At 40.5% G+C, this 24,068-nt stretch overlaps 1 protein-coding gene across 13 annotated transcripts in view; it reads right to left on the bottom strand.

The window, feature by feature from the left end:
* Positions 1 to 3,158: 3,158 nt before the first annotated feature.
* Positions 3,159 to 24,068, bottom strand: part of NRXN1 (neurexin 1) — a 1,679,151-nt gene continuing 1,658,241 nt past the window's right edge. For 11 of the 13 annotated variants that reach the window (XM_040430258.1, XM_040430259.1, XM_040430265.1 and 8 more), the window contains one exon: positions 3,159 to 6,272. In XM_040430258.1, the coding sequence (XP_040286192.1) occupies positions 5,968 to 6,272 (305 nt within the window). In that variant the 3' untranslated portion in view covers positions 3,159 to 5,967. The remainder of the gene's footprint in view (positions 6,273 to 24,068) is intronic. The other 2 variants (XM_040430266.1, XM_040430263.1) reach the window with 1 other exon arrangement.

Here is a 24,068-nt window from a genome sequence, read left to right as displayed (position 1 = left end):
TCTTCGCCTCACTGTGCGTTCAGATGCGCTCACACCTGCCTGCTGCCATTCCTGAGCAAGCTCTGCACTGGTGGCACTCCGATCCCGCAGCTGAATCCTCTTTAGGAGACGATCCTGGCGCTTGCTGGACTTTCTTGGACGCCCTGAAGCCTTCTTAACAAGAATTGAACCTCTTTCCTTGAAGTTCTTGATGATCCTATAAATTGTTGATTGAGGTGCAATCTTAGCAGCCACAATATCCTTGCCTGTGAAGCCATTTTTATGCAATGCAATGATGGCTGCACGCGTTTCTTTGCAGGTCACCATGGTTAACAATGGAAGAACAATGATTTCAAGCATCACCCTCCTTTTAACATGTCAAGTCTGCCATTTTAACCCAATCAGCCTGACATAATGATCTCCAGCCTTGTGCTCGTCAACATTCTCACCTGAGTTAACAAGACGATTACTGTAATGATCTCAGCAGGTCCTTTAATGACAGCAATGAAAAGCAGTGGAAAGTTTTTTTTGGGATTAAGTTCATTTTCATGGCAAAGAAGGACTATGCAATTCATCTGATCACTCTTCATGACATTCTGGAGTATATGCAAATTGCTATTATAAAAACTTAAGCAGCAACTTTTACAATTTCCAATATTTATGTAATTCTCAAAACTTTTGGCCACGACTGTACATCCCATACACTCTGATGACATGTCATTGATTCTCTTGCTGCTCATCATGTCTGTTCTTCATTATGGCAATCTTCATATATAAGCAAACCATTGATAATTTCCTCACAGGGAATATTTTGAGTCATTGGTTTATTGCTTTTGTTTTGCTGAGTCATTCTTGCACTATGTCTTCTTAATCCTATACCTCTAATAAGCAATTATCTTTGACACTCACGGGTGTTATCATTACTTTAGACATTTATTTCTGCATTCTCCTGGCACCAAAAATTTCTAGGTGTCTCTGTTGCCTTTATTTTAAGCTAACCTTTTCATCTCCAAGGTAACAAAAGTAATCTTAGGGCTCTCAAAGAAAATGTGTTGAACATCATTAAAAAAAATTGAGACTCATATATATTGTTTGACAGCAACATGAGACGCTGACATAAAAAACATTCATATACTATATAGTGAAAACAGGTGATACATAGTATCTGTGATCCAACCTTTGTGATTTGTGATAAATGTATAAATAGCTCTTCCTTTTAACATCAATGATGAGAATAAACAAATAAATTGACAAGTCTACAAAAGAACATCTGTTTGAAAAGGCCACCCCCTTATCCAGACCAGATTGCCCATGAGAAACTTTAAAGTAGTTTTCTGGAATTACTCATGTATATCTTGCCTATAAGTTTTTTTTTTTCTTTTTCTTTTTTTTTTGTTCTCACCTTGTAGAGAAATCACTCTGGTTTGTTTCCGTCCTGTATGTAGCACTTCCTGTTGCTGTATCCAACCAAACCCTTGATGCACTTCTCCTTCCTCTGCCATAGGTCCACTGCTCCTAACAGCACCCAGCTAGTTACATATACTCCCCTATCACTGACATGCCCATGGATGTAACATCACAGAATATAAGAAAGAGCTACAAGGACATGGTCATTTCACCTAAGTTCAGAATGGAAGATAGGAGCAATAAAATTACAAGAAATGCATTACAAAATTAAAGCTACCTTCATAAATGACTATTAAAGGATGCTGATGCAAACTGGAAAACTCCTTTAAGTTATACAATATTCTGTATACTGCTCATCTTCTTAGAAAAGATCACCCCCACGAGAAGACCACTTTTTAATATAAATTTATGGGGTCATCTCAAAGAGTTTTCACTGTAAATTAAAGTCATTGCTGTCAATATAACCCCAAAGGATTTTGCATTATATCCTTTTCCTTAATGCACAATTCAGCACAATATTAGCAATTTAGATGCTTGTCAGGGGCTAATATTTATCATTAAGCCAGGCCCGAATCCTTGTAGGGCAAGCTTATCTGGGTTAGGCCCAAACCATTCTGTGCACTCCTGTTCCTCCTGCTTCCTCCCCTTGATTGACAGGGCAGGACTAGATGGCTATGAGGAAACCTGGCTCTGTCTTTCAAGAAGGAGAGGGAGGGGCTGGCAGAGAAAGAAGGAGGAGCAATTGACAACAGAGAGGCTTGATCCACCCTTGGGACACTTAACTGCTCATTTACATATGGATTAAAAGTCCTTTTTCTCCAGAATAAAGCAACTAATCACTATGTAAAAGGTATCATTACATTCAGCAGAGCTATCCCTACAAGACATTGAGCCTGGTTAACAGTGATTTTCCTGGTGAGAGACTCCCTTTAAATTAATTTTAGAAAATATTTAGCAACGATACATTAATTCAAAGGCCTTTTGAAGCATTGAATATAGTAGAATGCATTGTAAATTTCATATTGTTTAAAATAGCAAAGTTGTGTTCATATATCTGTCCATATCAGCCTCCAATCTCAATCACATCTGCAGTGGAAGGATCATCTGAAGTTCAGTGCAAATAACAGATACTGAGATAACCATATGTCATTGTTTGTCATTTTTTTATGCTTTCCATACGATTTTGTGCCACATCATGATCCCCATTTGAAGTTAAAGATCTTGTCTCCTGGCTAAAAAGAAACTCTTTTTCAAAATGTAAAATAAATGAACTTACTAATATGGTTCATTTTTCAAGCTTGCATGGATCATCTTATTTCAGACTTTCTTGCAGTCCTGGAACCTCCCCTTATGCATTCATTATTTGAAACACAGGAAGAAAGCTTCCTCCCCTTTCTTGTGTTTTGGCATGCTTGAGGGAGCTGTCTGTCTGGCTCACTTCAGTAGCTATGCCAGCCCTATTCTCTGTTTCTGCATCAACCAAGATGGAAAAAGCGCATGAACCAGTCAGCTAGCGCCATTCAATCATGTCTCCAACAGAGATAGGAGGAGGAAGCTCCATGCCTGTCAGAATGAATGCAGAAGTGGAGTTTTCAGGGACATGAGAGGGGGTCTGAAATTGGATGATCCACAAAAATTTGAAAAAGCTAATTTATTATACACTTGAAAAATAATTAACAGTTTATTTTCTGCCATCAAACTACTCATTTAATTCCCATTCAATAAAGTTTACAAAAAAATAAAAACAAATGAGTGTATTAAGAAACATTTTATTAACAAAACAATAAATTCCACTTGCTTAGCATTTCCAATAATGGATAAATTGGCCTTGCAACAAAATAAATTCATTTTCAATATCTATCACACAAACACAATAAACTGGCTTTGGGCCTCTTGATTTTGTTTGGGGATGAATTAATTCACACTTTTTTGTTGTTGTTGTAAAGGCAACACATTACAGGGTTGGAAATAAGCCACCTCATCCAGACTTCGTACAGCAAATACATGGGCAAGTGAAACCTAGGTCATATATCATGGTTACTCTTTCAACGACAATGGGACCAGAGACCCTTTGTCGGGTTCATCCTCATTCGACACAAGGGCTTACATAATATGGCATTGAAATGCTATAGCAAGATACATACTTTGATAAAATAGTATAACTAAAAGAAACATTGATAATAAAATATATATATGCAAATATGAAATACAACCATTCGGTAAATGATATTATAGATTAATGTATAAATGATAAGTGTTGGCAAAATAGATGTATACATAGAAAATATCAAACAAAAATTTGATATTTCCATTACCTAAAATAAAATTTGCAATATTTTATAAAAGACTTGTATTTCCTAGCTACCATAACATGTTGAATTTATTAGTTTGGCAAGTCTTATTTGGGTTGTAGTATTTACTGTACATCCTTTTCGAAGACCTAAATTATGGATAGACCTTTCATACCTTATGCAGCACAGCATTAAATAACTCTCTTCCCTGAGTACAGCTGACTTTCAGTGGTGCCCAAGCAGGATTCTTATGATTTGCAGGATAATGTATTTGGTTCCCTCTAATGTGTTGATAAAAGCTACTGATTCCAAGAATTCATCAAAACCCACCCCCTCCCAAAACAAATGTTCCATTAGTTCTAAATGCTTTTCTCAGCCCTAATAGTATTTTTGACCAATGTATTTTGATTTAAAAGCTTCAGAAAACACATCTGGAATCTAAGCATTATGTATCAGCACCAGTAGTGAATAAAACAAGATCTTGCTTTGTTTCCCCCGCTGTTTAAATTAATTTTATATTCCGTCTTCCTGTCTGTAATGTGTGAACATCTATATTCCTCCCAGGAGGCCTTCGAGTGGAACCACTGAGTTCTCTTGAAGTACCCACTTTTAGGTTAATATATTCTCTTTGCATTTCCTTATGAGTAAAATGTTACTCTGAACTCTTTTTTTTTCCCCAAGCAAGTGTTACTCAATACAAAAGAAGAAAAGAGTTTATCTGTTATAGTAAAGAAAAATCTTTAAAAATGGAAATGTCAGATTAAAAAAAAATAATAATGACACATTTTAAATTTAAAAACAAATATAAAAAGTTATAAATTATCACCTGGTATAATCTTGTTTGGCCTAAAAGGTATGTTTAGAATTTTAAAAAACAAAATCAGAAAACAAAAAAATAAAGAAAATAGAAAAAAATAAATTTTAACAGAAAAAAGTCTATCAATAGCAATTTAGATCCAGTTTCTTGTATTTATATGGTATTTAAATATAATTCTAATACATTTTAATATTTTTTTAATTACTGCTACATCAAACATTGTTTGCTCAATAATACATTTTTTAAATGCCTAAATTTTTTGTAAATTTTGTGGCATTAATAAACAGCAAACCCTCTTTAGAGTTAATTGGGTAACATAAAGAATGCCTCTGTCAGTGACTTGAATTTTGTCATTTATTTGGACTGTATCAGATACCTTTACACCTTGCGGCCCAACATACTGTAACTTGGCTGCAGCGGAATGTTGGCTATTGTGCTGTATAATATTAACAATTTTCTTTATTTACATTCATACACATCCCCAGCGGCATACTCACAGGAATTATAACAAAAAAAAAAAATTATAAAAAAAAAATTAGGTAATGGCGGCAATTAACTGAAACACGTCTGTTGTGTCAGACATCAGAAAACTTTCTATACCTAGCAACACTTAGAACATTTAGGTTACCAAAAATGGCTGAAGAGCAGATATATTTTGCATTGTCTATACAACAGGCTATAAAACATCACTTGTCACAGTCCAGAAAGCACATATAGATGTGTTTTATATAAACATATGTAACATATTAAGCGTGCATGAAAATTTTCAATGATTGCATCTATCCCTCTTGTTTTATTTTTGAAAAAGGGCCTTATATTCCGTATTTGTATATTAAGGCCTCCATAGCATACTCTTCACAACCAGAAAGGGGCTTTGTGAAAGTTTTTGCCTTTTTTTTTTAAATACAAGTCTTCAGAAAAGCCAGCATTATGAAGCAGACATGTTTCAATCAACGCTTCTAGGCTCGATGCTGCAAACTACAGTGGTCTGCAACCACGGACAAGTCTTTGCTGGCGTTAGAACTTACTTTTGGAGAGAGTACTAGCACTTTGGCTGTATCCAGAATCATAGGTAGCTTTTTTTATTTTTTATTTTTTTTTACTTCTAATTGTGCCTTAATAGTGGAACGTTCTGTGTGCTCTAAGAATGTTTCACGTAAATCAGCGTCTTTCCAAAAACATTCCAGCCACTTAAATGGTCAGGCAGAGTAAATGAAACACTGTGGATACTTGTAAATCTTGTTTGGCTCCTGTTTCTGGGAAACAAAACCATAATATACTTGTTTATATTTTTTTTCTGTTTGTTTTATACATATTTTTTTAAAAACAGTCTTTCTGTCCCATTAGCATTGCCTGTCTTCTTTTTTTTTGTTATTTTCAATGTGCTTCATAAAAAGTAAATAAGTTTGTTAATTTTATGTCTCAGATAAAATGAAGACTATTTCTATACAGGTGTTCGTTAGGCGGCTGGGATCAGACATAATATTCTTTGTCCTTGTTTTTCTTATTTTTGTTAGAACTTTTAGCACTGCTGGGTTGCTTCTCTTTGATCACAGCCCCATTGGACTGTGCTGAGTTACTGATGTAGTTTCGACTCTCATCCACATGATAGGAGCCTTCATCCCTGTTTCGGTACTTGTACATGGCGTAAAGAAGGATGAGAATGCACAAGGCTGCTGCAGCAACGATGCCGACCACCATGCCAGTCGTACTACTTGATTCCCTGATGACCTCAGATGGTCCAGAAATTTCTCTTCCACCTGCTCTTGTTGGGTTTGCTAAAGAAAAGAAAAGAAAAATACTTGGTTATTATTGAAAGCCATTTTACAAAAAGTTGAACAGAGTAATAAAACAAATAATAAAAAAAATGGGGGGAAAAACTGATCCAATGAAATTCTTCTTCCAGTAAAAATACTAAATACATTTGTATTAAATTTCTCACTTTTACTGAAGGCTTAGCAGTCCTTTAAATGTTTTTGCTGCACACAAGTCTTTGCTCGCCTCGTTGTGCCAGCAGCTGTCATTTAGCTTTTATTTTGTCACTCAGTGTGATTGAAAAAAAAAGGAAAATTTCCATTAACAATGTAGCTTTAAAATGGGAACAAGGCAATGAATTTAAATGCTAGGGAAATCAATGTTCCACCTGCTGGAATGCTTCTCATACAGAGCCTATTTTTACAATTATCTCACTTACCTATTCAGTCTTCCCGTGGAAAACGACTGTTGATTGATGCTACCTACTGCTTTTTCAAAAGAGCTTTGAACTGGCCTGAATAATAGTGTAAACTTGTTTTTGCTCTCAAAGTAGAATAAACGATCCAGTCATGAGCTAATCAGATTTTAAGCTTCCTACTGGGGAGCAACACAAAAACGAATCTGAGAAAGAAATCTTCTCAAAGGGATGAGCTCACATGCTGAAAAAGCTTTACTGCCAAAGTAATGGGCACTATAGCATCAATTTAATGGCCTACCAAAGTGTCAGTAGACGGAAAAGGTTGACTCTTATGTATAAGGGTCCTTTTACACTGGCAAATTTCTTAGTGCAGATATTGTTGATTGTTCTTATTTAAAGAGGTTTTCCGGAAATAATATGTATATCTTCCTTATTTTATTTTTCATTTTGGACTCTCCTGACCCGTTTTCACCATGTAAGCAGATCACTCTGGTTTGTTTCCATCCTGTATTTAGCACTTCCTGTTCCTGCCTCCAACCAAACCCATAATGCACTTCTTCTTTCTCTGCCACAGCTCCAGCACCGCCCCTAACGGTTCCCAGCTAGTTTATGGCAAATCTCACCCTGATAGTTACATAGAAAATCCTCTATCACTGACATCCCCATGGACACGACATCAAGAAAATAAGACAAGGCTGCATGGACATGGTCATGTGATCACAGCCCAGAACAGAAGAAAGGATCAATAAAGGTAAAATAAATTCATTACCAAATTTACAGCTATCTTCATAAATTATTACTTTAAGGATGCTGATGCATATTGGAAAACCCCTTTAAGTACCTTTTTACAAAGGCAGATAGTTGCCTGAACAAGTGGCTATATGGACGATCCTTCACACTTATGATCGTTTTTTACAGCTGTTAATTTACATTACTGTTGGCATCACATATCCTGTTTTCTCTGGGTGACATGCTCCTGACAAACAAGCATTTTTATGCCTGTGACGCGAAATAGATCCAGTTAACCAACAACTAAATGCTAGGTTGTTTGTTGGCTGATCAGTGGGATGTTTGTTCACTCGATCATTGACTCGAGTAGATGGACCTTTAGTCTGCGTGTTAATGTTGCCAGTATCAGGAGGGCAAGCAGCTCCTAGAGGGCCACGTACTAAACTATATAAAGTCAGTCATTTTTTTTTTCCATGCATGAAACTTTCATAGAACTGGTTAAAAGAGGACCTTTCACTAGATTAAAAAAAATCTAAACTAAGTATACAGACATGTAGAGCGGCGCCCAGGGATCCCCCTACACTTACTGTTATACCTGGGCGCCGCTCCGTTCGCTAGTTATAGCCTCCGGTATCTTCACATGTTAGGCTCCACCCAGGGGAACCTGCCGGCGTCTCTTTCTCCCATGCTGTAGCGCTGGCCAATCGCAGCGCTCAGCTCATAGCCTGAGAGAAGAAAAAAACTCTCAGGCTATGAGCTCAGCGCTGCGATTGGCCAGCACTACAGCATGGGAGAAAGAGACGCCGGCAGGCTCCCCTGGGTGGAGCCTAACATGTGAGGCTATACCGGGCGAACGGAGCGGCGCCCAGGTATAATAGTAAGTGCAGTGGGATCCCTGGGTGCCGCTCTACATGTCTGTATAGTTAGTTTAGATTTTTTAATCTAGTGAAAGGTCCTCTTTAAGGCTAATATTGACAGACCAAGGTCAACATCTGCATGTACTGTAGTTTGGATGAGCCTTTTGTCATTGTGTGGGTTTCAACCAAAGATCCAAAGACATAGCACAGGATCGAAACTGATAACCCTTTGTCTTGGTTTCAGATGGGCAAATTATGTTTTAATCCCCACATGTGATCGGTAATAATATGAGCAATTTTTATCTCTGTAGAGTGCTGCATAATACATTGGTGCTGTATATACAATATGCATGGTAGCAAATAGGGGCTTTAAGTATCTTGCTCTGGCTCAGGGTCATCCGTAGTTCCATATTCTAACCATACAAAACAATAGCTGATCTTGGCTAGACCAGCTTCAAAAAATACTGTGGAACCTCATTTAAGAGTCTCAACACAGCAATACAAAGCTCCCTGGAAAACAGTAAGATGCAAAATAATGGAGCCCCAGTCCAGGGAAGTAAAACCAAGCAAAGGGGTGTCCCCATTTTAGAGATCACCAGATCCACCAAATTAAGTGGCCCATGTGTCAAGATCCAGCTCTGTTACAAGCCTTAAGGATGTGATAGGGGGAAAAAAGTTTTCCATCCACAGACAGCTGTTTCAGAGTGTTGCAACTCATCAATGTGGAGTAGGATTCTGGCTAACCAAGAGCAATGACTAGGATACCACTCAAACAAAACAATAGCTAATCTTGGGGAGACCAGCTTCAAAAAATACTGTGAAGCCTAATTTAAGAGTCTCAACAAAACAATCCAAAGTGCAAAGCTCTCTTGGAAACAGTAATATGCAAAATAACCGTGGAGGCCCAATCATGGGTCTTCAGCACAGTGAAAGCCAGATATCCCTCCAGGGAAGGAAAACCAAGCAAAGGGGTGTCCCCGTTATAGAGATCACCAGATCCACCATATTAAGTGGCCCCTAACACAAGTTAATTGTATTGGGATTGTCCACTCCTAAGCCAAACAACCCTTTTAATCCTGGGCCATTAGATACCTTAACCAAGAGACTTGTAGACTCCAATTGCCCTGCACCACCACCCCCATTACACTTCTGTTCTAACATAGCCTTAAAACTGCAGCACTGAATTTTTATTTTTCTTTTTTTGCTACCCAACACTTTTTATTTTACTGAAGGCCATTGTTGCCTCATAGTTTCCTCCTATATTAATTAGACCATCGGAAAAAGTAAATGAAAAATAATCCGAACCCATTTAGCTCTAAACAAATGCATACATAATGAGTAAATAAATATGGTCATGCACTTTGCAGCACAAAGCATTAAATAATTGAAAACTTCATAGTACTAGTCCTGATTCTATTGTCCCTCCTGAGTGACAAGGCCCCAGCTATCTTTACCCGAATAGAAAATTCCTTTTAGAATCAATGCTGTGCTTTATTCAAAAGCTGACATTCTTTGTGTAAGACTTGTAGCTGTTTCTCTGTAGATAACATTTCTATCTTTTTGTGGATCAAAGTTTTTGGTTTCGCTTGCTTTAAGTGAATTACATTTCTTTTATCTTCTGTTTTATTATTGTTTGCCTACGTTTTAAATGAAGCATAAAGAAGTGTCACTCTGGGCTTATCTTGACTGCAGTCTAATGTCATATATGTGTTTCAGCTTCCATTTCACTTTATGTTCTTTTTTTATCACCATGGTTTTCATAACACAGTAGAGAACCAAGGAAATATTCCCCCGCATTAGTCTGCATTTTAACAGAAAACATATCTTTTGTATATTGTTTCCTAAATTTTGCATTGACGCAACTCATCATATACTGTACAAATGGTAGACAGTTGGGGATCCAATATTTCATCTGTGATATCAAATAAAGGGAATGGGTCAGCAGAAAATGACCTATTGTTTAAATGAATTTAAAAAAAATACTAAAATCCTGCAGTTTTCACACTAGGCCTAAATTACTGTATGTCAAGACTTTCTGTTTTATGATAGTAGTAATATGTGCCATAAACACAATAGGGAGACATTTACTAATCTATTTCTATAGGTCACAAATTATGTTGCTTGCCATTTTTGCTGTAAAATGTGCAACTTTTCCCTGCTCACGCCACTTTTAGAAAGTGGTGAGAATAGGGGGCATGGTATAGGTGGGGAATCTGCGGGCCTGGCTTATTCATCACTTTCCACTCTGATTTTTGTTATGGAAAATGGCTTAAATCTATGCAAGCAAGAGGACTGGCGTAGAGTTAAACCTGTTGCATGGCTTGCCAGATGAAGCACCAAACTTATGTAGAGGCCTTCGCCTCTATATAACTTTGTCTCTGCCTCTGGCAATATAGAGGGATTGAGATCAGCTTGGTAAATGCCAGTCTTAATAAGTACCCCCCAATAGAGGAGATCTATAGGAGATCGGTATGCCCTGTTACTTGTGCAGAGGTCAGCGTGGAGTACGTATCATCTATTGTGAATGGTGGATCTATTATGTATATTCATGGTGATAAGTAGAAGAGAAAAAAATAGCCGAGCTCATCTGCACCATTTATGGAAGCACGGAGACTGCCAGGAGCAAGCAGAAGTCCACAGGAAAAAGAAAAATGTAAATCCAGCTGCAGTAATAAGAATAAAATAGCCTTTATTAGTATAAAATCCATGCAGTCACCAAGTCTACGCGTTTCAGGTCTTGCAATGTCATGAGTAAGGGTCCGTGCGAGACATGAAACGCATAGTCTTGGTGACTGCATGGATTTTATACTGATAGAATAATAAAGGCTATTTTATTTTTATTATGGAAGCTGGATTTACATTTTTCTTTTTTTATGTATATTCATGGATCTAAAATTTTATGGTAGGTATATTTAAACACATGAAAGGCACATTAATCTAGAGCCACCAGTCTACTATGGGTGTCAGACCTCTTACATTCCATCATACCTTGCGAAAACAGTATTAGCCTTCAGCCTCACCTGTTTTCACACAATCGTTTTTTTTTTTCTTTCACATTTTGCTTTTACATCTAGCAGGTGGCCTACCTTTATTTAAAGCTTGTCCTTCCTTACCATGCTGAGAAGTTTAATTGGCAATATCATTCTGCTATTATCATTATACAGCAATAATGATCATACGGATGGGTTGGTGGCTATTAAACGACTTGCAGGCAATAATCACAAGGATGCTATTTCAGTAGTTGTTGTAGACTTGCAGTTTTAATCCAGGCGTATGGGATGAGATTAGAAATGCTACTAAGTGAAATACCATATAGCCACATCAGTTATGTGAACATGTACGTCCAGCTTATTGATTTTCTGAAATGTATGTAATGTTTCTGACCCTGTTACTAGACTTTCGGGAAATGTAATGATAATGGAGGGTGATGTAGGGCAATTGCAGTTGCATGCATCAATGGACTACAACTGTAGTTGATAATCATCACATTTAAAGGGCTAATCCCATTTTAGACATTGATGGCATGTCACTAGGATATAGCATCAAAGGGGTTATCCAACACCTATAATGCCCCCCAAAATGCGGGGGTTATACTTACCCCGCTCCCTGGCACACGCGTCACTCCTGATGCCTGCAAGGCCACCGCTGCATCGACCCCTTCGCGTGGATCAACAAGGATCAAAACATCCACCGGCAGGGGGGGAGGCTTAGCCAATAGCAGGCCACAACGGGAACAAGCCTCCTTAGCATCGTGGGTGATGCTAGTGAGGCTCATTCCTGTTGCAGCCTGCTATTGGCTGCCACATCAACCCCCACCCCCCGTTGCAGAATGTTTTGATCCTTGTGACAGGGAGATGCAGCGGTGGCCTTGCGGGCATCAGGAGCAACACGGTTGCCAGGGAACAGAGTAAGTATAACCTGCATGCGGTGCCCAGGCATTTTGGGGAGCGTTATAGGATGGATAACCCCTTTAATGTCAGATAGGTGCTCTCCATCCACTTCTATGGGACACCCGGCTATTTTTGGAAGTCCCGTAGTGGGGAAGGGAGAGCGCACTGCACATTCACTTCCATTCCTTTGGGACAGTTTGGCTGCTCTCCCTGGTTCTGGAAATAGGAGTGGGTCCCAGAAGTGGGACCTGCACCTAACTGACATTGATGACATATCTTAGTGATCTGCCATCAATGTCTGAGATAATAATACCCCTTTAAGTCTATGTCATTTCTTACATGTGTTTATTTTTCTGATATTTCAAGTATATTTAGGGCTCATGCACACGGCAATGAGAAGTACATAGTCCCTGCACACCCATGAACTGTTTTTGTGGAGATGTCCTCTGTGTGCTGCTGTATAGTTCTTCCTCCAAGGCATCATTTTGTCACCTAAATACTTGTAGGGGAAAATACCTCTGTAGCCCTTTTTCACATCAGTGCTTTGAACTATCCTGCCGTAGTTCACAGTTTCTGGCATAAATAATGCTTGGAATCGGCGGAACCCCATTGACTACAATGGGATCGAATGGGAATCCAGATGTTGTCCTGCCTAATGCCAGTTAAATTTCAACATTCCTGAACTTTTTTTTCCAAAAGGGAATAAGCCACTGCAAAAAGTGTCTTACGCTGGTTTATTTCCCTCTTCATATTGAGAACACATGCATGTTCAGCCACACTGAAGAAGTACATTATATGCATGTAAGTGGGGGGGGGGGGGGTCAGAAGGAGTAGCTGTTGGACAGGTATCTAATGAGTATAGCATAACATTTGTGGATGACGTTTGGCATATGTGCCGGTAAAGCTCCCAGTGTATATCCCAAATATGACCATTAGTGCTGAGCGAATGGAAGTTAACAAAGTTGACTTCTATCCGAATTTCAGAAAAAATTTGATTCGTCACAAAGCCGAATTTCCTTGTGCTTCATGGTAACAAATCCATTTTTTATGCGCCAAATCTTGCTCGCTGACGTGAGATGTCACCACGTCAGCACGTGCAAGATTTGGCGCATTTAAAAAAAAATTTAAGATGGCTGTGATGGCCTCTCCGCGAGCAAATGGATGAGTTGAGTATGTATTTTTTTGTTTTTAACCCCTGATTAACCCCTGAAAGGCTTGAATGTGACTGTCAGATGCCATGATCAGCGTTGAACACAGCATCTGAGGGGTTCAATGAAGGGGGTCGCCACGATCGCTGTTCTCCATCATTGCACCCACTACATACATTGGAATGTGATCCGTGATGAAGTAATTTGTGCTAACGTCCTAACTAGTCCTAACTAGTCCTAACTAGTCCTAACTAGTCCTAACTAGTCCTAACTAGTGATGAGCACCTTTCTAGAAATTCAATTTGGGTTGATTTGTCCAAATGGGATGTTTGATTTGATTCAGACTCAAATCAATTCTACCAGAATTTCTCTCTCTCTATAGAAAATATTCTCCGGAATCAAATCACATCGAATTCTGACTCTATAGAATCAGAATATTATTATTTTTTTTAAATATGGGTCAAATTTTGATTCTATAGAATCGATTTCCTCATCTTTAGTCCTAACCTTCCATTTGTGGTACACATCTAGAAAGTCTTCCAATATATACCTCCGGAGAATGCAGTGAAGAACAGAGCCCAACATAGTCTTTTGTGTGATCATAATAATAACAATTATAATAATGCTATTCTTATTGTTATCATTACTCTTCGTGGCCTATCCCGTCATCTGGAGAACATCACACAGAACTTCATTTGTGATGCTCGGTGAATGACAATAGGATTTTGAAGAGATAGACATTGCCTGTCACTGTCTCCTGGCAGGTGGCTGCTGGTTGAGATAGCAGCTGTGCCTGCTACATCTGTATAATTTAAACACAGGAGGAAAAGCGTTGTCAGACATCAAACATATCTCAGCAGAGTTTTATTTTTTATTTTTTTTAGGTGAATGTATAATTAAAACAGGCTGTGCACTTAATACAGCCAATACAAAGCTGAAGCAGGCGACAATCCAGCCAGAATTAGGCTAGACCCTTTCCCCGCGTTGTCCTGCTTCACTTATTTATTGCAGTCTTACAGATGTGGAAAATGTTATTGCACCCATTGGCACATTACAGCATTTGAGAAGAAAAAAAAAAAAAAAAAAGCGTAATAGAACAGGCTGCTTTTCAAAGCGACCTAATGCATTGTTAATACCTCTTTCACCTACTGGAGCATTAAGCGAGTCATTTTGCAATACACCAGTGGGAGCAATAAAGTCTGCTGCATCTGTAAAGGATATGCACTTTGATATTTCGGTAAATCTGGCATGACTTTAATCACGCACATCTTGATTTATTATCGTTATACAGATTACATTGGCTATAAAAGTGATACAATATACAAAAGGTATTCAGTGAGATGATATAGTGTATTTTTGGACATTTGCTGTGAACAAGCAGCAATATCATAGCCTTAATCCCAAGGGTGTGAATCAGTAGAGACAATGGTGTGCGGGACTCCTTCTTTCATAGTATAATTTACTGGATCAGTGTCCAGTGCAGTCTGTGAGGCAGAACATGATAAAGAAATTCATAAAACACCAGAGCGAGAATTCCTGTGTCATAGCTACCCTTTCCATTAAGAACAGCACTAGACATTGGGAAATGTTGCTTAAAGGGGTTGTCTCATCTGGGAGAATGGGGCATATCGATAGGATATGCCCCAATCGTCTGATAGATGCGGGTCCTGTTGCTGGGACCCACACCTATATCGAGAATGGAGCAGGCCTAAGTGGTGGCTGGAGGACTCCAGTCCCATTCACTTCAATGGACCCGACGGAAATAGCTGACCCACCTGGCTCAGGTATTTTTGGCTGCCACATAGAAATGAACGGAGGGTGGCTGCACATGAGGCAACCCCTTTAAATTTAATGTATATAATCCTATCCTCACATATGACTGTCTCTGTAATAAGTGGGAACTTGATAAAAGATGTAGCAGAGTTCATGGGGTACTTTCATCTTAGTCATTAATGGCTGTGACTGGAATACCCGCATGAGCTACCCAGAGATGGCCAGAGTTTTGAAATAGCCTAGTGGGCTGTGCTACACTGTTTTCGAAAGTGATAAGCACAATTTATGGTCATTTGTTACGGCCGGCGTCTAAAATATCGGTCGTAATACCTCTTTGCGCTGGTGCATTATGTGCCAAATTTATGTAGAGGCGCCGGCCTCTACATAACTTAGGCACATTCACCGCCCGCCTAAATCTACGCCACCATCTTTGCTGACGTTTATTTAGACCATTTTCTATGCTTAAAACAGGTGATTGGCTGAAGAGGTGTCTGGGTTGCACAGTCACGTCATTGCAACTGCCATGAAGATGACTCTGATGGCTGAAGTGACAAGGGGTATCTTAAGTGACAAGGGGGTTTATTCAAAAATCTATTTTAGCATATGTTACTGCTGCAGCAGCATTATGCATAAATCAATCTTTAGTTTCTTCACTTACCACTGTTTTCCTTGAGTTTTTCCCTTAGTTACATCTATGTAAACATTTACAATATGAGGACCTTCTCAAGATGGCTCCTCTGCCAGTTCTCTGAGGCCAAAACTGCTTTCCCTAACTTCCCATACACACTTGCTGTAGCTATCAGCTCCCTGCCAGCCTATCAGATTGGATTACTGAGAGACACGCCTCCTCACTCTGAAGCCTAATGCAGGCATGTAGTGTGGAAGAACGCTCCTCTGTCTTATGTTTACACTAAAAGGAAGACAGGCAAGCCGAAGCAACGATATTTTAAGGGAGCAGTGGAAAGGGACAGAGGACATTTATGAAAGCTGTAACCTGGTAACTTCTGGTCACTGCTAACAGCGAGTATTCCGATCTTGGCCACGAATGACTGAGACAAAAATACCCCTTTAAATTTGTCAGTGAACTGTTTTCTTTCAGTTAAACACGCCTCCCAAGTATCCCTCTTTTTGAAGCAAGACCCTCTTTGCTCCTTAAATGGCCCTCTTTTTGACCTGGCAAATAAACGGACATTAATAAACTTAGTAAACTGCTACAGAAATAGTTTTTCTGCTTCCTACCTGTCTATTAGACAATAGAGTATATATTTGTTTTATTATTTGGTTTTATGGACCTTAAAATTACTCTGGTGCTGATATTTAAAGGTGTATTCCAGTAAAAAAAAGAAAAAAAAGCTGCCTCAGGTTTGCACATGCTGTAAAAAAAATTAAAAAAAATAAAACAGAACCTTACCAATTCCTCATCACTGCCGTTCTAACAACCCTTCCTGCTACTGTCTCAACATGGCGGGAAACAGCAGCTACGGCCTGCCTCAGCCAGTGATTGGATATTTCAAACAATGATCCATAAATGTCTCTCTTTGACCATCCAAAAAGTTATTTGGTATTTCTAATTGTATTCCCTATTACAGCATATAGACATCATTGAGATCCCACCTCATGATAACTGCTAGAGAGAAGCGAAGTTCTGAAAATTTTGATTCGGCTACTTTGCCAAAATTCTATTTGTGAAAATTTCCTTTGTCACAAAGCTCATAACTTTGCAGGTGCAATGATAAGGAACAGTGATCACACTGCTTCCCGTCATTGAACCCCTCAGATGTCGCGTTCATCGCTGATCGCGGCATCTGAGGCAACAATTTAGACCTTTCAGGGGTTAATCAGGGAAAAAATAGATAAATACTTACCTTATCCATTTTCTCGCATAGAGGCCATTGCGGCCACCTTGATTGAAGACACCGCATGACATTTCCATATATCACCCCACGCGAGATTTTGCACAGTTCTTGCAATCAAGATGGCCACAGCGGCCTCTTCACGTGCAAAAGGATAAGGTGAGTTTGTATTTTTTTCTTGTTATGTTATTTCAGGAAAAATAGATTAACAACGAAGTGTGAGGCTTTGCAGCGAATCAAATTTTTCCTGGAATTCAGATCAAAGTCAATTCATTTGCTTTCAGTTTGCCCATGGACAGCCATTCCTTTGAATGTCTACATGTAATACTACATCAACTACAATAATAAAGCCTTATTCACAAGTCCATGTCCGTGCTCAAATCCGTGAGCAGGTGGTTAGTGATGCATCTGTGAAGCTGTCCATGATGGATCCATGTTGGGTCCGTGAGTCTATTTTTTGCTGTCCGTGTGCCATCTGTGTTTCACTGACACTGAACAGCTGAAAAATATTTTTCAAATAATCTTTTCCTAATGATCCATGAAACATGGATGCAACACGGAAGGCATTTGTGTTGCATTTGTGGCTTTCACGGACCCATAAACTACAATGGGCATAATGGATCCGTGAACACGGACAAAATAGAGCATGCATTCATGCTAAAAACACGTAAACACTAGTGTTGATCAAGCATCAAAGTGTTCGGGTGCTCGGGTCGAACACCTCGGGATGCTCAGGTGCTCTGCCGAGAAGAGAAGGAGGGTGTCTGGTTCATAAGAAAATGTCAGAAATTGATGGAAACACCGCCAAAATGGTTTGGGAACAACATGGGGAGGATGTCTGGATGCATCTTGGACTCCCAAGTCGCTGCTGGGAACGATGTTGTTCGAGTAGTACGCCACTTTTACAGACTGACAATAATACGCGCAAAATTGAAGATAAAATCGATTTTAGAGGAAAAATTGTTATGAAACATTCTTTCTTATATATTTACTTGTATATAAAAAGCAATTGCTGCCACAAATTACAAGGAAGAGGCACTCCGATACAACCTGTATATCACATAAAGGAGGGCCTCATCCACATTGTTCAGGAAGTGGGATTCCTACACTCATAAAGTCTATGCACTAAGTGAAAGGGCTGCCAAAATATACAAGGAACCAGCACTCCAAAACACTCTTTATTACACATAAAGGAGGGCATCATACACCCTTGAAAAAGTATGATTGATGGCCTGCTGGTGACCCTCAAAAACATTTGGAGCAAGAGCCTGCTGGTGACCCTCTAAAACATTAAGGGCCTGCTGCTGAGCTGACCATCTAAAACATTAGGGGCAAGTGCCTGCTTCTGATCTGAGCATAAAAAAAAATTATGCGCGAGTGCCTGCTGCTTAGCTAACCAGTGAAAAAAATTATGGGCGAGGGCCTGCTGGTGAGCTGACCCTGTAAAATATTATGGTTGAGGGCATGCTTGCTGGTGAGCTGACCCTCAAAAACATTATCTGTGAGGGCATGCTGGTGAGCTGACCCTCTAAAAGATTGTAGGTGAGGGCCTGCTGGTGAGCTGACTCTGTAAAACATTATGGTTAAGGGCCTGCTGGCGAGCTGACCCTCAAAAACATTATATGTGAGGGCCTGCAGGTGAGCTGAGCCTCTAACAGATAATAGGTGAGGGGCTGCTGGTGAGCTGACCCTCTAAAACATTACATGCGAGGGCCTGCAGGTGAGCTAACCCTCTAAAAGACTGTAGGTGAGGGCATGCTGGTGAGCTGACCCACTAAAAAATTACATGTGAAGGCCTGCAGGTGAGCTGACCCTGTACAACATTAGCGCGGGCAGACTAATAAGCATGTTGATATGATGGAAAAAGGAGGAGGAGGACGAGAAAAGAATATTGAACCATATACCATTTTTTGTGGTAGAAGGGGTGCATGAGAATACAGTGTATTCAGTACATTATAAAAAACTAATTTACAGTGCATTTATGTTCAGACGTTTTTGTCTGGTGGAGTAGAGAAGTCAGGTGCAATCCAGGTGCAAGTCAGCATTTTTAGTTGACAGGCGGATGCGCTTATCAGTTATTATGCCCCAAACAGCTCTAAATTCCCGCTCTGACAAAATGCTGGCGGCAGGGCAGGCCAGCACCTCCAAGGCATAGAGCGGAAGTTCGTGCCACTTGTCCAGCTTAGACACCCAGTAGTTGTAAGGCACAGAGGGATCATTGAGAACGCTGACACGGTCTGCTATGTATTCCTTCACCATCTTCCCAAATTTTTCCCTCCTTGTGACACTAGGCCGCGCATCAGGGTGATGGTGCTGGCGGGATGTCATGAAACTGTCCCAGGTTTTGGAGAGTGTTGCCCTGCCTCTGTTGGAACTGCTGCGTGTTCCCCTTGTCTCCCCTTCTTGGTTGTCCAAGGAACTATGTACTCTGCCGCCAGCGCTGTCAGCTTGAAATTTTTGGAGCAATTTTCCCACAAGGACCTTCTGGTGTTGCACCATTTTGCTCGTCCTCTCCACCACAGGAATGAGAGATGAAAAGTTCTCTTTATAGCGGTGCTCGATAAGCGTGAACAACCTGTAATTGGTGTTGTCCAAAATGCTTAAAACGCGTGAGTTACGGGAAAGGCAGCCTAACATAAAGTCAGCCGTGTGTGCCAGAGTCCCAACAGGCAAGACTTTGCTGTCGTCATCAGGAGGATGACTCTCAATCTCTTCATATTCTTCCTCCTCTTCTGCCCATCCACGCTGAACAGATAGAATTAAACTTCCATGGGTACTACCCTCTGTAGCAGAGGCAACTGTCTCCTGCTCCTCCTCCTAATCCTCTTCCTCATCATCATCCAATTTGCACTGAGAAGACGAACTGAGGGTGATCTGGCTATCGCCCTGTGTAATATCTTCCTCCATTTCCACCTCTTCCACATGCAAAGTGTCGGCCTTAAATTGTGAGCAGCGAGCATTTGAGTAGACACAGAAGTGGGATGGTGACGCTGATAATAGCGTTATCGCCGCTCACCATCTGTGTTGATTTCTCAAAGTTTCTTAAAACCTCACAGAGGTCAGACATCCATGCCCACTAGTCACGCGTGAATTTCGGAAGCTGCCTGGAAAGGCGACGACCATGTTGCAGCTGGTATTCCACTACTGCCCTCTGCTGCTCACAAAGCCTGTCGAACATGTGGAACATCGGGTTCCAGCGCACAACAGTCGGTCAGCTGGCAATTGTAAGCGCTGCAGCAGCATTGACAATCCGGCGGAAGCTGTCCATGACTTGCGGAAATGGGCACACACGCGGCGCACCTTCCCCAGTAGCTCAGGGAAATTGGGGTCGATTTTGAGAAACCGCTGAACCACTAAGTTGAAGACGTGGGCTAGGCATGGGATGTGTGTGAGCTTGTGCTAGGCATGGGATGTGTGTGAGCTCCATAGCCGCCACCAAGTTACGGTCATGATCAGACACAAACATGCCTGGTTCTAGGTTGAGTGGTGAGAGCCACAGCTCAGTCTGGTCTCTTATACCCTGCTACAGCTATGTGGCGGTGTGCTGTTTGGCACCTAAGCAGATCAGCTTAAGCACGGCCTGTTGACGCTTCCCCACTGCAGTGCTACACTGCTTCCAGCTACCGACTGATGGCTGAGTGGTGCTGCAAATGGATAATTCTGAGGTGGAAGTGGAGGAGGAGGCTGAGGAGAAGTGGGGGTTGGAGCCATTAACGTAGGTGGTGGCGGAAACCCTGATGGAATTAGGGTCCGCAATCCTTGGCGTCGGTAGCACCTGTGCCATCCCAGGGTACAAACTCACTCTCAGCCTCTACAACGTTCACCTAGTGTGCCATCAGGGAAATGTAGCATCCCTGGCCGAAAGCACTTGTACATGTGTCAGTGGTTAAGTGGACCTTTCCAGTAACTGCGTTGGTCAGGGCACGGGTGATGTTACGGGACACGTGCTGGTGTAAGGTGGGCACGGCACACCGTGAAAAATAGTGTCTGCTGGGGACTGCATAACAAGGGATGGCCCCCGACCTCAGGCTGCGGAAGGCCTCAGCGTCCACAAGCCTAAATGGCAACATTTCCAGAGCCAGTGCTATGGCCTGTTGATGGGTGGCTGGGTATTTGCACTTGCGCTCAAATGCCTGGAGTAAAGACATTTGCGCTGGGACACGGAAGTGGATGTGGTCGCTGATGGTGCTTGCGAAGGTCCAGATGCAGGTTGGGAGGCATCTGGGCCTGCGCCTTCGACAGGAGATTGGCTAGCACGTAACACAGGGGAAGAGGAGGCAGTGATGTGACCTGCAGACACAGATTGTGGACCCAGTCATTCAGCCAAACTATTACGGTGCTTTGATGCCATGTGGCAGATCATGCTGGCGGTGGTGAGGTTGCTACCTGCTTATTTTTGAATGGCGCAGGTTGCAAATTACTATTTTTTTGTCGTCCGCACTTTTCTCAAAAAAGTGACAGACTGCGGAACACCTACTCCTTGGCAAGGGAAATTGCCGCAAGGGGGTGCTCCAGGGAACAGTTGCGGGCCTGTTTGGTGTGGCCAACCTTCTCCCTTTTGCCACCCCACTGCCTCTTCCAGCCAGCACGACTACGGGGTGCACACGTTTGTGTGCAGGGGTTCTAACACTGAGCCGAACACGTGTCATCGGGTGTTATATAGCACCCCATGGCGCGTTCTAGCTAGCCAATCACTGTAATGCCAGTAACCAACATGGCTACGGCATTACAGTGAAGGGCAGTACTTACCTGCACGTTTATTGGCTGCGTAGCAGCCAAAAAATGTGCGGGGAGGAGACTCGAGCATCGCGCTCGAGCACATGCGGTATTCGGATGAATACCGCCATGTGCAGAGCATCGAGATGCTCGAGCCAAACTGGTGTTCGGCCGAGCATGCTCGATCAACACTAGTAACAACAGACTGTGCTAAAATACTGATATCTGAATACACACATTAAAATGAATCGGGACGTGTGCTGTCCGTGAAGAACACATACAGAACACGTCCGTAAAACACTGACACGTGAATGAGGCTTAATACTATAAGAAATTTGCATTCAATGGTAATTGTACGAATCCAGTCCACAGTAAAATCCACATTCAATTATATATATATATACACCCCCCTTCCCCCAGCATTGGACAACAGTATTGTATGTGCTTCATTTGCAGAAGCTAGATCAATATTATACACCATAAACCAGCTAAATAATTTATATACCTTTTCTAGAATCTAGGTTACAATCTCCAAAGGGATAAACCCAATGACTGAATTAGATACACATCTGCCTAAAAATATACCCTGAATGTGCCTAAATATATTGTAATTACAACTCATGAATAAGACAAGTATTTTTAATGTAATTCTTACCGCACAGCACTGTATACGTTCAGAGGTGCAGTGTGATATTTGAGTGCGCAGCAACATAATGATCTACTTAAGGGCACATAAATATTATACAGACAGGATTTATAAGCATCGCTGCAATACATAATTTAGTACATTTTTCCGAATACCTACAAATGAATCCCATAAGGGAAAAATGCTCAATTAAAATGTTATCGTTGCTTCAAATGATAATTGTACATGGAAAACCTTACTATCTTTATATGTATTTCTGATTCTAGTGATATAAGAAAATGTATGTATGGCCTATAAATTATTCCAATCTTATATACAAATGGAATATGCATGATACCCCGTTCAGGGGGAAATACTACATACAGATGATATGGGGAGACTGAAAAGTCCCAAAGGTGACCCTGCTACATAAAATAATACCAGTGCATGTTATCTGTATTGGGACATATTTGTATTATTATTCTGCGTGTGTTATCCTTGTGTAGTGGCATTATACCAGTTTTGGCTGTGCCATCACTGTGGACACGATCCAACACTATGACATCACTGTGTGCATGATCCCTATACTCTAAGATCACTATAGGCAATAATAACCAATTCTTATCACTTCACAGTGTTGGCTATCTATGTACTGTGCCATCATTGTTTTGTGGCATCATTTTATTACTGCACTGTGACATCACTATTTATTAACCCTGTCCTGTGAGATCTATTCAATGTGCTCATTGTCTCAGTACTGTGCTTATCATATCTGTACTGTGACATCACTGTGTCTATTATCCTTAAACTGTGACATCACTTTGTTTATTTTCTCAGTACTGTGATATCACTGTATTAACCATTTACTGTGACATCACTGTGTTCATAATTTATGTACATTATTTCACATCACTGTGTTTATGGTCTCAAAACTGTGACATCACTGTTTGTAATACCTGTCTAATGTGATATCACTGTGTTTATTATCCTTCTATTATCCTTCTATTGTGACATCACTGTGTTTATTCAAGATAGAGAGCCTACCAAAGGTAGCAGATAAAAACAGCCCGCAGTATACTTTGAGGGGCATTAATACAGTGACATAGGAGGTATCACACTAGGGAGTGACCCCTCTCCTTTATCACTGTGTTTATTCTCTCAGTACTTTAAAATTGCTGTATTTATATACCATATACTGTGACATCACTGTGCTCATTATACATGTACTTTGACATCACCATGTTTATTGTCTCAGTACTGTGACATCTCTTTGTTTATTATCATTTTACTGTGACATCACTGTGTTTATTGTCTCAATACTGTGAAATCTCTGTATTTAATATCCATGTACTGTGACATCACTGTGTTTATTGTCTCAGCACTTTGACATCACTGTGTCTATTATCCATGAACTGTGACATCACTGTGTTTATTGTCGCAGTACTTTAACATCACTGTGTTTATTATCTGTGTACTGTGACATCACTGTGTTCATTATCCATGTACTTTAACATCACTGTGTATATTATCCTTCTACCGTGACATCACTATGTTTATTGTCTCATTATTGTGATATCACTGTGTTTATTAACCATGCACTGTAACATTACTGTTCTCATTATTGATGTACCTCACTGTGACATCACTGAGTTTATTGTCTCAGTACTGCCACATCACTGTTTTATTATCTCTCTACTGTGATATCACTGTGCTTATTGTGATTGTACTGTGATATCACTATGTTTATTATCCTTCTGCTGTGACATCACTGTTTTTCTTATTAGGGATGAGCGAATTTCATCTTATGAAG

The sequence above is a fragment of the Bufo bufo genome, chromosome 4, assembly GCF_905171765.1.
Source record: "Bufo bufo chromosome 4, aBufBuf1.1, whole genome shotgun sequence".
In the NCBI taxonomy this organism is placed as follows: domain Eukaryota; kingdom Metazoa; phylum Chordata; class Amphibia; order Anura; family Bufonidae; genus Bufo; species Bufo bufo.
Note: the sequence above shows the minus strand (reverse complement) of the source record. Positions and strands in the feature narration are given on the sequence as shown.